Here is a 16,187-nt window from a genome sequence, read left to right as displayed (position 1 = left end):
ACTTCCTAATCTCTGTGCAGATGACTTCCTAATCTCTGTTAGAGTGACCGTTAGGTTCTTGGTCACCTCCCTGGCCAAGACTTTCTTGCAAGGTACTCAGTTAAGGCCAACTGTAGGAAGAAAGTTCTTCCATTTCACAATTTGGAGTGCCACAGCAAAGGGTCTGAATACTTAATGAGAGATTTACATAAGAATTTGGCAGATGCTGTCTCCTGTCTGCCATTACTAAGATGTGTGTTTGAAAAACTGGGTCCCCTGAATAATTGTGTAGTCGCTAAATTGCATTTTACAAATAAAAAAGACTAAAACAAATCTTTTGAAGATACATTACTCGAACTGCAAAAACGACTTATATTTATTTACTTATCAAAGCAATTTTAAACAATGGATGTTGTGACTTTAACAGGTATCCATGATGCGCCTCATGGACATCCATCTCATGTTGCTGTATCCCATATCTCTGAAGCTCCTGTACTCCCCAGGCCTCATGTACATCATCCTGCCTCTGTAGTGGGGCTGTTCGTACATCAGCCAGTGGCCGTCCATCATGTGGCAGGACTGGCAGTCAGACATGCGGTAACGGTCCATGATGTAGTCACAGTCATCCATCATCTTGTACATCTGACCTCCAAACTGCTCCCTCTCGTAGATCCTCATCCTGAACTGTCCTCTGTGCTGTTGGTTCTTTAAGCACAAACACAATTAAAAATGGACACAGACCCCGTTAAAGACTGAAACTTCAGAAGGTACTTTGGTAAACCAGGCCATCTGGTGTCAGCCTGAAATAGTTTTACAGGAAATCCTTGCTATTCCCGGTGGTGAGAGTTCTAATGCCTAAATCCTTTCAGTATTTTTTCCACAAATTTAAAGATCTAGAACACTCCAGCAATTAACAAATATTGTAAAAAAGTCAGTTTTCAGTCAAATCAACTCGTGGATCAGACTTATTGAAGATATTGTTGTGCTTGCATTGTGTTATACCACAAGCACTTGCTACTTCACATTACTCACCATGGTGATCATGAGGCAGGACCAGAAGCAGTCGCTCATTATATGTCCGACAAGCTGAAAGTATTTTGAGAATTTCCACACCAAGTTGATATTTTTACGAGTAGTAGTTTTTGAGAACGAGAGCTTTGTTTGACACTGACATTACGTTAAATCACTTCAACACATTCTCACCAGATCAATCGATAGACAGACAGACAGACAGCAGTGGATAGATAAATAAATTAGATAGATGAGACAGATAGGTAGAGATACTCAACCGGTGTCAAGTAACGCTAGCTAGCTCCATGTCTAGTGTATAATTTATATATATATATATATATCAGTGGAGGCTGGTGACTTCCAGAATTGAGGAGGCCATTTTTTTCCGCTTGCTCACTTCACTCGCGATGGAATGTTCCCTGTTCTCTTATCTGTCTTTGTGCTGGCCAAAGGCATACTATTTGGAGTGTAAGCTACAGTCAGAAAGTTCTGGCTGATGAAATTCATTGTGCAGAGCTTAGCCTTGTGCCTTCCTGAAGAAATGACATTGCTGTAAGTCTATGAGCCTGCCTGATAATTAAGCTGAGAAATGACATTTGGATGTAATATAAATGCCAAGTGAACATGTGTAAAAGGCAGGAATTTTAATTATGTAGTTAAAAACAATTTTGTTTAGCTTACATTTTTCATTCTTCTACAGCTTCAACATGTAATCACCAATTTAATCAAGTTTAGCATATAAAAAAGTTAAGATAACACTTTCTTTATCATATGTAGTTTTATTCAATATATTTAATATAAAATATGTAAAAATATGGTTCCAGTTGGCTTTATCTAACGTTAACGTTATCCACTAGAGGGCAGCACTCTATTCGTATTTAGAGTGAATTTCCTCACAGAGCAACAATTCGGTAATTTGAGATGGAAGATTATTAAATTGACTTGTAATAAAACGAAATGGACTACATTAAAAATAAAACTGTTCAATAAATCCCAAATGGTGTCTAACATGACCTATTGAATGTCATTCTCACTCCCTAGTATCTGGAATCTGCATGTCTCCAGCCCAAGATCTCAAATTGCGCTAGAATCTCGCCGACTTCCGAGGTAGTTTTAAGCAAAAGTGTTTGGCCAAATGAGCTATAAACTCCAGGGATGATAGCCAGGGGTGTTCTCTAAAAACACAAAACACAAAAGCACAAGTTGATAGGACACTCGTAGCCACTATGGCGAGTGTTTGTTTGACTGAAGTGACTAGTTGATTCCAAATGAACCAGTAGCATGTGATTGGACGAACAAAATGTCAATCTTTCAGCCCTAGACACAATGCATGGTGAGGCCAGGCCTCCGTTGCCCACCCATTTTCAGTGATCTGGCCAATCACATATTGGCATGAAAAAAAATGCATTACATTGACTTCTATGAGAATCTCATTTCCTAGGGGAGGCCTGGCCTCCCTTAATACAAACTGATAGGGAAATCTGGCCTGTTGCTTTACAATTGCAATATTGGGTTTTAGCCATGGGAAAATTTAGATTTATGAACAAAACTTAAATAATATGAATATAAAAAATAAAAAATATGTTTTTTGTTAAAATAAATAAATAAAATAAATATATTTATTGTTTTTTTTTAATCTCTCTCTTCTCTTAATTATTGGGGAGGCCAGGCCTCCTCCACCTCTATGGAGGAGCCTCCACTGATATATATAGAGAGAGAGACTGTTATATTATTATTTTTTTATTGATTATTATATATGATGATATGTATTATTATTGCTATTATTGAACATCTTTCTATCTAGCTATCTATAACTACAAATTATATACAGGACATGGCGCTAGCTAGCTAGCAGATGAAGACCGGCGCAAATTTCATTCTCAAAAAATACTCATCAAAAGATGTAGCTAATTTAAGTAAAATATCCTATTCCTGCAATGTTATACTTACCCCTGAAAAGGGGCGTGTACTTCAAAGTTCTTCAAAGTATCCAGATTCACCAGTCTGGTCTATTGGGATGTCTGATAAAAATAAAAACGACAAAGAATTCATGCACAATACCCAGTTGTGATATTGTGCAATTTTTGTACCAGTCAGATTCAGCTGTGTGGGCTTATGCCATTGTTCATAGTCCTGAAGGTCTCCAAGTCACCACAGTAAAGAACATAAGTCACCAGTCACACTTCTCACACACATCTGTTTCTTTTAGCACCTTTGCTTTCTACTTGTAGTGCTGCTTTTGTTAGTAGTAGTAGCTAGTTTTTGCTTGAGAGCTTACCCTACAAAGTCACAATGGGGTAATATTTACATTTCACAAACAAACTACTTGCAAGACAGCACTGCATTCCCATACAGCAAAAAAGTTTGTCCTTGGTTGAAACTTCTAGCATTAGGCATCTCTTCCCCTTTCTTTTAAAGCGCTGTCTGACTGAAGAAAACAAATAGGGAACTGTCATCATCGGCATACAAACTTTTCTCAATACAGTGAGGGTATGTTTGTAAACCTGGAATGTGTACCTTCATGAAAACTTTACTTCAATGAATTATAATTCCAGAAATGGTTGCAGTGTCATGGCTAAAATGTACTTCAGATAAACAATAAAATGCATTGGCACAGCACAGATTGGACGGCACGTGGCAAAACCCTCCGGCATTATGCAGGGCAATGATAGAGTGAGTGAAATTTAGTGCATTCAATCCTGCTTATTCATCAGGTTGAGGAATTTAAATAACAAAAACCACCACATGGAGTATAATGTATAAAAGGTCCGGGGAACGACTGCTTTTTGGACAGTATCCCATAAACATCCAACATCAAACATCATGGTCAAGGTAATGTACGAACAAACCATTCGCATGTAATGAGGTGACATGACCGATCTGTGTATGTGTAGTTTAACATCGGAAAACAGGGACAGAGTTTAGTATTTGGCTATTGTAGGGGAAGGCTCTGTGGTGCTGATAGGCTGACAGACTCAGACTGTTCTAGTCTGTTAGAGAGGAGAGAAGTATGGTAATTACACTGATTCTGTCTCTCATTGCTGAAAGGCTGAGATGAGCATTTATTTTACCAAGGAAGGAGAACAAAGAAAAGAATGCTGAGAGCAGATCTTCAGTTCAATGGAATAAACATGTTTGACATTTAGAGTACCAGTAGTGTAAAAGTGAGGTTTCATGATGAAACAAAAAGAAAGGGTTGAGCTATTTTCATGTGGTGAGTTATTCGGACTGGTTCATTTCATGGTTCATTGAGAGTCAGTGATTGAAATCATGTTGTTTCTCCAGTCTTCATGTGGTAATGAATCCCCATTGTTCTGTCTTATCACTATGTTGTACCAGATCACCTTCTACGAGGACAGGAACTTTGGCGGTCGCTCCTATGACTGTTCGAGCGACTGTGCTGATTTCAGCCCCTACCTGAGCCGCTGCAACTCCTGCAGGGTGGAGAGCGGCTGCTTCATGGTCTACGACCGTCCCAACTACATGGGGAACCAGTACTTCATGAGGAGGGGAGAGTACCCCGACTACTCCCGTATGGGCATGTTCGAGAACATCCGCTCCTGCAGAATGATCCCCATGGTAAGGTTTTCTTTTTCGAGGTTGTACGGGTTTATTGAAACTCCCAGTACCATACAAGCACAGCATCATGGACTTAGGAACCAGAAGAAGAAGAATAAACAACCTGGTCATTGTAGTGACAGTGACGGCTTCTGTGTGCATTCAGTATGCATTATTTAAAGTTTGCTGTATTCTTTAGAAGGTTCAGTAATATAGAATCCCCAATGCAGGACACTGACTATTTTTGTTTTTCACTGTCAACAGCACAGAGGACAGTTCAGGATGAGGATCTACGAGAGGGAGCAGTTTGGAGGTCAGATGAACGAGATGATGGATGACTGTGACTCCATCATGGACCGTTACCGCATGTCCGACTGCCAGTCCTGCAATGTGATGGACGGCCACTGGCTGATGTACGAGCAGCCCCACTACAGAGGCAGGATGATGTACATGAGGCCTGGGGAGTACAGGAGCTTCAGAGATATGGGATACAGCAACATGAGATGGATGTCCATGAGGCGCATCATGGATTCATGCTAAATTCAAACAACAATAATGAGTAATGTAATAATGAGCAACAATCAATAAAATCATTTCTCATTTTATCACATTTGTCAGACTCCCAATTCATTTCCTATGTGACTCTTTATTAAAGTAATATTTTGGTATAACGAGTTCCTGATAAATATCACGGTGCATTTTGTTCTTATGAATGCTAATCCATAAAAGTGATACAAAACACTGCATAGATATGAATAATGGCTTTTTTCAACCACCCCAAATGCCATTGTACTGTAATGTCACTAGCTCCATCCATGGTTACACACAATATCAGCTATTTTCAGTTTATTAATGTTCATACAGTGCTTATAAAAGCACTATGCAGTGCCCAATAATTACTCTTATGAAGGTCCATTTATATACAGTAAATTCTTACCTATTAAGACTCATCCTGGAAATCCACAGGATCTGCTGGTATAGTATTAGCTTTCACCCAAGAAACCAGGAGTTCACTGAGTGATTGTATGTTTCAATACCTGCTTACTACCATTGAATGGGATAGACGTAGCTCTAATCACCTATTTGCTGAAGCAGAATTATGTTCTCACAGATATACTTTGTTGCAGTTTCAGAATCAAATGTCCACTGGGGCATTTTTCCTAAAAGGAAGCTTAGACTTTAAATTAGTGGAGAAGAGGCACGTTTGCTTGGGAGATGGGGTTGACCATTATGCTGGTTTAGTATAGTGGTTCAATCTAGTGGTTAGCAATATCTATACAATAACATATCTGACTGCTTGGGGTAAATACAACTATATTACATTTTTGATTAAAAACTAATCAAAAAGGAGGGTCGGGTGGGCTTAAGGAAAGACAATATTCATTTCAAATTTTTACATTTTTTACTTTACATTTTTTACATTTTGTTGTTAGATTCACACAGCCACCACATGACACTAAACTACCAAATGCATAAAAATGGGTAGTTCTGCAGGACTACGGCTCATAATGTTCATTCCTTAAATTAATTTAGCATAACGTGTAGATCCCCACACTTAAGGCGAGAGAACCCTGGCCTAGAGGAAATATAGCACTATGTCAATCTGCTCAAGGCCCTCCCACCATTACCCAGGAGTGGCTGTGGCCTCCCTCACCAGCAAGGTCTCTCCATCCACTTGCTGTGAAATGTCATTTTTTAACCTTCTTGGGTAAGTCTCTATAAGCTTTCCACATGTGGATTTGGGCAGTTTATCCCATTTTTTCTGGCAGATCCCCTCAAGCTCCATCAGATTGGATGGGAAGCATCTGTGAACTGCCAGCTTCAGGTCTCTTCACAGATGTCCTATGGGGTTTAAGTCTGGGCTTTGGCTGGGCTACTCAAAGTCAATCAAAGACTTTCAACTCCAGTGTTGTCTTGGCTGTATGCTTCAGGTCATTGCCGTGCTGAAAGGTGAACCGTCACCCCAGTCTGAGGTCACGTGCACTCTGGAGCAAGGACCTCTGTATTTGCCTGCATTCATCCTGCCCTCAATTCTGACCAGTCTCCCTGTCCCTGCCACTGAGAAGCACCCCCATTACATGATGCAGGATCTAAGTGTGAGGATGGGGTTGAGCGGAGAGCCAGTAGCGACTAAAGGGGCAACCCTTTTTAAGCGAGCACGCAAACGTGTTCGCCACTAAACCTCAATATAAGGCGATAACCCCTACTCCCAGAACAGAGGGAGGAACAAAAACTAACCCGAAGGCGAATTAGAATGATAACAGAAATTAAGCCAAAAACGGCTGGGAAAATAAAACAACCCTCCAAAACAGGGCGAAACTCAAAACCAAATATGTGCTTGACACACAGCACTGACGGTAGCAGGCCGGGACCGCCGAAAAGAAAATACAACCTAGCGTAAAAACAGCTAGGCACAAGAAAATAAAACCCTCGAGGCGCAGCTCGGGAAGAAAAATCAAACCAAAATACATACCAGGGGACAACGTCCCCCAACCACTGACTCACACGAGTCCAAAGAAAGAAAAACCAAAACCAAAACCTTTGAGGAAGGTGCCAGCGAACACAATACCAGCGGAACGCCTTCCTTACCTTTTAAGCTTTTTTGTTTGCAACCACCAGCACAGTACCTGACTCAAAAGACTGACAGAGTCTACCTTGTGCTTACCGGCTTGGCGCAAGAGCGAACAGTTGACACACAAGCACTGAAGGATTGTCAGTACTGGGCTTAAATATGCTCCCGGGAGGTAATTCCCCTAACGCCAATGAGGAACAGGGTCAAACAATGATCCTCGGCCCTCTGTTGGTAACAACGGGTATTACCTCCCACATGACACTAAACCCAGGTAAAACTGAAATGATATTCATCCCTGCTATTACCTCTCCCCATCTGGATCCCTCCATTTCCCTAGGGCAGAGGTCACCAACCCTGGTCTTGGAGAGCTACTGGGTCTGCTGGTTTTTGCTGTTACTCTGCACTTAATTAATCAATTAGAGCAGATGATTTCACAGCTAACTCACCTCACCTGGTTACCTGGGTCTTAACAGGGTGCTGTTTCTAAGGTGAAAACAAAAACCAGCAGACCCAGTAGCTCTCTAGGACCAGGGTTGGTGACCTCTGCCCTTGGGGATACCACACTGACGTCATAACCCTGTGCAAGGAACCTCAGCATGATGATGGACAGCAGACTGTCCCTCTCCGAGAACATTGCGGCGGTGACCCGGTCATGTAGGTTCTTCCTATACAACATACGGATAATTCGCCCCTTTCTCACCCCCTACTCGACCCAGCTCCTGGTCCAAGCGATGGTTCTGTCCCGCCTGGACTACTGCAATTCCCTCTTGGCTGGCCTCCCAGCGTCCGCCATCAGTCCCCTCCAACTTATCCAGACCAGCTTGTCTGGTCTTCAGCCTTCCAAAACACTCACATGTCACCCCCCTGCTTACTTCCCTCCACTGGCTGCCTGTCATGGCTCGCATCAAATTCAAAACATTGGTGCTTGCCTTCCAAGCAGTTAAGGGGTCCGCCCCAGCTTACCTCCAAAAAATCATCAAACACTACACCCCTGCCAGACCTCTTCGTTCGGCCTCCACAGGCCGCTTGGCGCCTCCCCCTCTCCAAACTTCCACCTCATGCTCACGACTACTGTCTGTTCTGGCTCTACGGTGGTGGAACGAACTCCCCGTTGAGGTCAGAAAAGTAGAATCTCTTCCCATCTTCAAGCGCAAATTGAAGACACACCTCTTCAAGCAGCACCTCTCCCTTTCCCTCCCTACCTCCCTGTAAACCTTAATTGTTGTCTTTCTTGTGTATCAGGATTTACTTGTGTATCAGGATGTTTGGTTTGGCTAGGTAAGCAGTGTTTGGCTAGGTAAGGGGTTTGTTCATACATTTGCAGGTTGCAGTATTACGTAAAAAAAAGGAAAAGAAAATTATGAGCAAATAGGCCCTGGTCCTTATCTTTGTTGTGCAGGTAGCAGTTGAAATTGTACTTCCCTCTAGGGTCTTTCAGCGCACTTATTCCTGGTTATGGGAATGCACTTTGCACTTTCTTGTTTGTCGCTCTGGATAAGAGCGTCTGCCAAATGTCATTCATGTAATGTAATATTCTCCAGACATAAGTGCTTGGAGTTCTGCCCAAAAAGTGAAATTGTTGTCTCATTAGACCAGAGAATCTTTTTCCTCATGACAGCAGGCTGTCATATGCCTTTTACTCAAGAGTGGCTTCTGTCTTCTAGCCACTCTACCATAAAGGCCTGATGTTGGAGTGCAGCTGAAATGGCTGTCCTTCCGGCATGTTCTCCCATCTCTGCAGTTTACTTCCTAATCTCTGTTAGAGTGACCGTTAGGTTCTTGGTCACCTCCCTGGCCAAGACTTTTTTGCAAGGTACTCAGTTAAGGCCAACTGTAGGAAGAAAGTTCTTCCATTTCACAATTTGGAGTGCCACAGCAAAGGGTCTGAATACTTAATGAGAAATTTACATAAGAATTTGGCAGATGCTGTCTCCTGTCTGCCATTACTAAGATGTGTGTTTGAAAAACTGGGTCCCCTGAATAATTGTGTAGTCGCTAAATTGCATTTTACAAATAAAAAAGACTAAAACAAATCTGTTGAAGATACATTACTCTAATTGCAAAAACAACTTGTTTGAAAAATATTTATTTACTTTTCAAAGCAATTTTAAACAATGGATGTTGTGACTTTAACAGGTATCCATGATGCGCCTCATGGACATCCATCTCATGTTGCTGTATCCCATATCTCTGAAGCTCATGTACTCCCCAGGCCTCATGTACATCATCGTGCCTCTGTAGTGGGGCTGTTCGTACATCAGCCAGTGGCCGTCCATCACATTGCAGGACTGGCAGTCAGACATGCGGTAACGGTCCATGATGGAGTCACAGTCATCCATCATCTCGTACATCTGACCTCCAAACTGCTCTCTCTCGTAGATCCTCATCCTGAACTGTCCTCTGTGCTGTTGGTTCTTTAAGCACAAACACAGTTAAAAATGGACACAGACCCCGGTAAAGACTAAAACTTCAGAAGGTACTTTGGTAAACCAGGCCATCTGGTGTCAGCCTGAAATAGTTTTACAGAAAATCCTTGCTATTCCCGGTGGTGAGAGTTCTAATGCCTAAATCCTTTCAGTATTTTTTCCACAAATTTAAAGATCTAGAACACTCCAGCAATTAACAAATATTGTAAAAAAGTCAGTTTTCAGTCAAATCAACTCGTGGATCAGACTTACTGAAGATATTGTTGTGGTTGCATTGTGTTATACCACAAGCACTTGCTACTTCACATTACTCACCATGGGGATCATGCGGCAGGACCTGAAGCAGTCGCTCATGCCCATGCGGGTATAGTCAGGGTACTCTCCCCTCCTCACAAAGTACTGGTTCCCCATGTAGTTGGGACGGTCGTAGACCATGAAGCAGCCGCTCTCCACCCTGCAGGAGTGAGAGCGGCTCAGGTAGGGGCTGAAATCAGCACAGTCACCGCTGGTCTCATAGGAACGACCTTGGAAGTTCCTGTCAGACCAGACAGGACAAGAAACAGCCATAGCCACGCCCCTTCTCGGGGGTAAGTATAACATTGCGGGAATAGGTTTTTTAAAAATCTAAATTAGCTATATATTTTGACAACAAAATCAGATCAAATTATATGTCCGACAAGCTGAAAGTATTTTGAGCATTTCCACACCAAGTTGATATTTTCACGAGTAGTAGTTTTTGAGAACGAGAGCTTTGTTTGACACTGACATTACGTTAGACAGCACAGCAGTGGATAGATAAATAAATTAGATAGATGAGACAGATAGGTAGAGATACTCAACCGGTGTCAAGTAACGCTAGCTAGCTCCGTGTCTAGTGTATGATTTATATATATATATATATATATATATATATATATATATATATATATATATATATATAGAGAGAGAGAGAGAGAGAGAGAGAGAGAATGAGAGACTGGTATATTCTTATTTTATTATTGATTATTATATATGATGATATGTATTATTATTGCTACTTCAATTAATTATAATTTCAGAAATGGTTGCAGTATCATGACTAAAATGTACTTCAGATAAACAATAAAATATAATTAGAAGCCTGCATTGGCACAGCACAGATTGGACAGCACGTGGCAAAACCCTCCGGCATTATGCAGGGTCATGATAGAGTGAGTGAAATTTAGTGCATTCAATCCTGCTTATTCATCAGGTTGAGGAATTTAAATAACAAAAACCACCACATGGAGTATAATGTATAAAAGGTCCGGGGAACTACTGCTTTTTGGACAGTATCCCATAAACATCCAACATCAAACATCATGGTCAAGGTAATGTACGAACAAACCATTTGCATTTAATGAGGTAACATGACCGATCTGTGTATGTGTAGTTTAACATCGGAAAACAGGGACAGAGTTTAGTGTTTGGCTATTGTAGGGGAAGGCTCTGTGGTGCTGATAGGCTGACAGACTCAGACTGTTCTAGTCTGTTAGAGTGGAGAGAAGTATGGTAATTACACTGATTCTGTCTCTCATTACTGAAAGGCTGAGACAAGCATTTATTTTACCAAGAAAGAAGAACAAAGAAAAGAATGCGGAGAGCGGATCTTCAGTTCAATGGAATAAACATGTTTGACATTTAGAGCACTAGTTTCGCTTGATCTGCACTAAGTCCTTCTGAAAACTGAGTTTTGAAAGTCCAGGACATGAAGAACCAAAAAAAGAGCGAAACTGACTGTGTCCCCACAAGTATTGTTGTACCGGTAGTGTAAAAGTGAGGTTTCATGATGAAACCAAAAAAAGGGTTGAGCTATCATTTGCTTTGAACCATGCATTTTCATGTGGTGAGTTATTCAGATTGGTTCATTTCATGGTTCATTGAGAGTCAGTGATTGAAATCATGTTGTTTCTCCAGTCTTCATGTGGTAATGAATCCCCATTGTTCTGTTTTATCACTATGTTGTACCAGATCACCTTCTACGAGGACAGGAACTTTGGCGGTCGCTCCTATGACTGTTCGAGCGACTGTGCTGATTTCAGCCCCTACCTGAGCCGCTGCAACTCCTGCAGGGTGGAGAGCGGCTGCTTCATGGTCTACGACCGTCCCAACTACATGGGGAACCAGTACTTCATGAGGAGGGGAGAGTACCCCGACTACTCCCGTATGGGCATGTTCGAGAACATCCGCTCCTGCAGAATGATCCCCATGGTAAGGTTTTCTTTTTCGAGGTTGTACAGGTTTATGGAAACTCCCAGTACCATACAAGCACAGTATCATGGACTTGGGAACCAGAAGAAGAAGAATAAACAACCTGGTCATTGTAGTGACAGTGACGGTTTCTGTGTGCATTCAGTATGCATTATTTAAAGTTTGCTGTATTCTTTAGAAGGTTCAGTAATATAGAATCCCCAATGCAGGACACTGACTATTTTTGTTTTTCACTGTCAACAGCACAGAGGACAGTTCAGGATGAGGATCTACGAGAGGGAGCAGTTTGGAGGTCAGATGAACGAGATGATGGATGACTGTGACTCCATCACGGACCGTTACCGCATGTCTGACTGCCAGTCCTGCAATGTGATGGACGGCCACTGGCTGATGTACGAACAGCCCCACTACAGAGGCAGGATGATGTACATGAGGCCTGGGGAGTACAGGAGCTTCAGAGATATGGGATACAGCAACATGAGATGGATGTCCATGAGGCGCATCATGGACTCATGCTAAATTCAAGCAACAATAATGAGTCATGTAATAATGAGCAATCAATAAAATAATTTCTCATTTTATCACATTTGTCAGACTCCCAATTCATTTCCTGTGTGACTCTTTATTAAAGTAATATTTGGGTATAACGAGTTCCTGATAAATATCACGGTGCATTTTGTTCTTATGAATGCTAATCCATAAAAGTGATACAAAACACTGCATAGATATGAATAATGGCTTTTTCGAACCACCCCAAATGCCATTGTACTGTAATGTCACTAGCTCCATCCATGGTTACACGCAATATCAGCTATTTTCAGTTTAGTAATGTTTACACAGTGCTTATAAAAGCACTATGTAGTGCCCAAGAATTACTCTTATGAAGGTCCATTTATATACAGTAAATTCTCACCTATTAAGACTCATCCTGGAAATCCACAGGATCTGCTGGTATAGTATTAGCTTTCACCCAAGAAACCAGGAGTTCACTGAGTAATTGTATGTTTCAATACCTGCTTACTACCATTGAATGGGATAGACGTACCTCTGAGCACCTATTTGTTGAAGCAGAATTATGTTCTCACAGATATACTTTGTTGCAGTTTCAGAATCAAATGTCCACTGGGGCATTTTTCCTAAAAGGAAGCTTAGACTTTAAATTAGTGGAGAAGAGATGGGGTTGACCATTATGCTGGTTTAGTATAGTGGTTCAATCTTGTGGTTAGCAATATATATACAATAACATATCTGACTGCTTGGGGTAAATACAACTATATTACATTTTTGATTAAAAACTAATCAAAAAGGAGGGTCGGGTGGGCTTAAGGAAAAACAATATTCATTTCAAATTTTCACATTTTTTACTTTACATTTTTTACGTTTTGTTGTTAGATTCACACAGCCACCACATGACACTAAACTACCAAATGCATAAAAATGGGTAGTTCTGCAGGACTAAGGCTCATAATGTTCATTCCTTAAATTAATTTAGCATAACCTGTAGATCCCCACAATTAAGGCGAGAGAACCCTGGCCTAGAGGAAATATAGTCAAGCTGCTCAAGGCCCTCCCACCATTACCCAGGAGTGGCTGTGGCCTCCCTCACCAGCAAGGTCTCTCCATCCACTTGCTGTGAAATGTCATTTTTTTAACCTTCTTGGGTAAGTCTCTATAAGCTTTCCACATGTGGATTTGGGCAGTTTATCCCATTTTTTCTGGCAGATCCCCTCAAGCTCCATCAGATTGGATGGGAAGCATCTGTGAACTGCCAGCTTCAGGTCTCTTCACAGATGTTCTATGGGGTTTAAGTCTGGGCTTTGGCTGGGCCACTCAAAGTCAATCAAAGACTTTCAACTCCAGTGTTGTCTTGGCTGTATGCTTCAGGTCATTGCTGTGCTGAAAGGTGAACCGTCACCCCCCGTCTGAGGTCACGTGCACTCTGGAGCAAGGACCTCTCTGTATTTGCCTGCATTCATCCTGCCCTCAATTCTGACCAGTCTCCCTGTCCCTTCCACCTCATGCTCACGACTACTGTCTGTTCTGGCTCTACGGTGGTGGAGCGAACTCCCTGTTGAGGTCAGAAAAGTAGAATCTCTTCCCATCTTCAAGCGCAAATTGAAGACACACCTCTTCAAGCAGCACCTCTCCCTTTCCCTCCCTACCTCCCTGTAAACCTTAATTGTTGTCTTTCGTGTGTGTCAGGATTTACTTGTGGATCAGGATGTTTGGTTTGGCTAGGTAAGCAGTGTTTGGCTAGGTAAGGGGTTTGTTCATACATTTGCATGTTGCGGTATTACGATAAAAAAATAAAAAAATAAAAATTATGATCAGATAGGCCCTGGTCCTTATCTTTGTTGTGCAGGTAGCAGTTGAAATTGTACTTCCCTCTAGGGTCTTTCAGCGCACTTATCCCTGGTTATGGGAATGCACTTTGCACTTTCTTGTCGCTCTGGATAAGAGCGCCTGCCAAATGTCATTAATGTAATGTAATATTCTCCAGACATTGTGCTTGGAGTTCTGCCCAAAAAGTGAAATTGTTGTCTCATCAGACCAGAGAATCTTTTTCCTCATGACAGCAGGCTGTCATATGCCTTTTACTCAAGAGTGGCTTCTGTCTTCTAGCCACTCTACCATAAAGGCCTGATGTTGGAGTGCAGCTGAAATGGCTGTCCTTCTGGCATGTTCTCCCATCTCTGCAGATGACTTCCTAATCTCTGTGCAGATGACTTCCTAATCTCTGTTAGAGTGACCGTTAAGTTCTTGGTCACCTCCCTGGCCAAGACTTTCTTGCAAGGTACTCAGTTAAGGCCAACTGTAGGAAGAAAGTTCTTCCATTTCACAATTTGGAGTGCCACAGCAAAGGGTCTGAATACTTAATGAGAGATTTACATAAGAATTTGGCAGATGCTGTCTCCTGTCTGCCATTACTAAGATGTGTGTTTGAAAAACTGGGTCCCCTGAATAATTGTATAGTATTGCATTTTACAAATTAAAAAGATGAAAACCAATCTTTTGAAGATACATTACTTGAACTGCAAAAACAACTTGTTTGAAAAATATTTATTTACTTTTCAAAGCAATTTTAAACAATGGATGTTGTGACTTTAACAGGTATCCATGATGCGCCTCATGGACATCCATCTCATGTTGCTGTATCCCATATCTCTGAAGTTCCTGTACTCCCCAGGCCTCATGTACATCATCCTGCCTCTGTAGTGGGGCTGTTCGTATATCCGCCAGTGGCCGTCCATCACATTGCAGGACTGGCAGTCAGACATGCGGTAACGGTCCATGATGGAGTCAGTCATCCATCATCTCGTTCATCTGACCTCCATATTGCTCCCTCTCGTAGATCCTCATCCTGAACTGTCCTCTGTGCTGTTGGTTCTTTAAGCACAAACACAATTAAAAATGGACACAGACCCCGTTAAAGACTGAAACTTCAGAAGGTACTTTGGTAAACCAGGCCATCTGGTGTCAGCCTGAAATAGTTTTACAGGAAATCCTTGCTATTCCTGGTGGTGAGAGTTCTAATGCCTAAATCCTTTCAGTATTTTTTCCACAAATTTAAAGAACTGGAAAACTCCAGCAATTAACAAATATTGTAAAAAAGTCAGTTTTCAGTCAAATCAACTCGTGGATCAGACTTATTGAAGATATTGTTGTGCTTGCATTGTGTTATACCACAAGCACTTGCTACTTCACATTACTCACCATGGTGATCATGAGGCAGGACCAGAAGCAGTCGCTCATTATATGTCCGACAAGCTGAAAGTATTTTGAGCATTTCCACACCAAGTTGATATTTTTACGAGTAGTAGTTTTTGAGAACGAGAGCTTTGTCTGACACTGACATTACGTTAAATCACTTCAACACATTCTCACCAGATCAATCGATAGACAGACAGACAGACAGCAGTGGATAGATAAATAAATTAGATAGATGAGACAGATAGGTAGAGATACTCAACCGGTGTCAAGTAACGCTAGCTAGCTCCATGTCTAGTATATAATTTATATATATATATATAGAGAGAGAGACTGTTATATTATTATTTTTTTATTGAGATGATATGTATTATTATTGCTATTATTGAACATCTTTCTATCTAGCTATCTATAACTACAAATTATATACAGGACATGGCGCTAGCTAGCTAGCAGATGAAGACCGGCGCAAATGTCATTCTCAAAAACTACTCATCAAAAGATGTAGCTAATTTAAGTAAAATATCCTATTCCTGCAATGTTATACTGACCTCTGAGAAGGGGCGTGTACTTCAAAGTTCTTCAAAGTATCCAGATTCACCGGTCTGGTCTATTGGGATGTCTGATAAAAGTAAAAACGGCAATGAATTGATGCACAATACCCAGTTGTGATATTGTGCCATTTTTGTACCAGTCAGATTCAG

At 41.4% G+C, this 16,187-nt stretch overlaps 3 protein-coding genes across 3 annotated transcripts; 2 read left to right on the top strand and 1 right to left on the bottom strand.

The window, feature by feature from the left end:
* Window positions 1–399: 399 nt before the first annotated feature.
* Window positions 400–10,113, bottom strand: LOC133116315 (gamma-crystallin M3-like). The gene is made up of 4 exons (XM_061225755.1): window positions 9,862–10,113; window positions 9,302–9,525; window positions 1,012–1,051; window positions 400–675 (listed from the first exon to the last, which is right to left on the bottom strand). The coding sequence occupies exons 1-4, from the start codon at window positions 10,111–10,113 to the stop codon at window positions 400–402; spliced, it is 792 nt and encodes a 263-aa protein (XP_061081739.1).
* LOC133116979 (gamma-crystallin M3-like) lies at window positions 4,315–5,088 on the top strand. Its single transcript, XM_061227020.1, has 2 exons — window positions 4,315–4,569; window positions 4,813–5,088. Exons 1-2 carry the CDS (start codon window positions 4,318–4,320, stop codon window positions 5,086–5,088), a joined length of 528 nt encoding a protein of 175 aa, XP_061083004.1. The 5' UTR covers window positions 4,315–4,317.
* A 1,410-nt stretch (window positions 10,114–11,523) lies between the features above and the next one.
* LOC133116978 (gamma-crystallin M3-like) lies at window positions 11,524–12,294 on the top strand. Its single transcript, XM_061227019.1, has 2 exons — window positions 11,524–11,775; window positions 12,019–12,294. The coding sequence occupies exons 1-2, from the start codon at window positions 11,524–11,526 to the stop codon at window positions 12,292–12,294; spliced, it is 528 nt and encodes a 175-aa protein (XP_061083003.1).
* Window positions 12,295–16,187: the final 3,893 nt, after the last annotated feature.

This window comes from Conger conger, chromosome 17 (genome assembly GCF_963514075.1).
Source record: "Conger conger chromosome 17, fConCon1.1, whole genome shotgun sequence".
Lineage (NCBI taxonomy): Eukaryota > Metazoa > Chordata > Actinopteri > Anguilliformes > Congridae > Conger > Conger conger.
The sequence above is the reverse complement of the archived record's forward strand: the minus strand, read 5'-3'. Positions and strand labels throughout refer to the sequence as shown.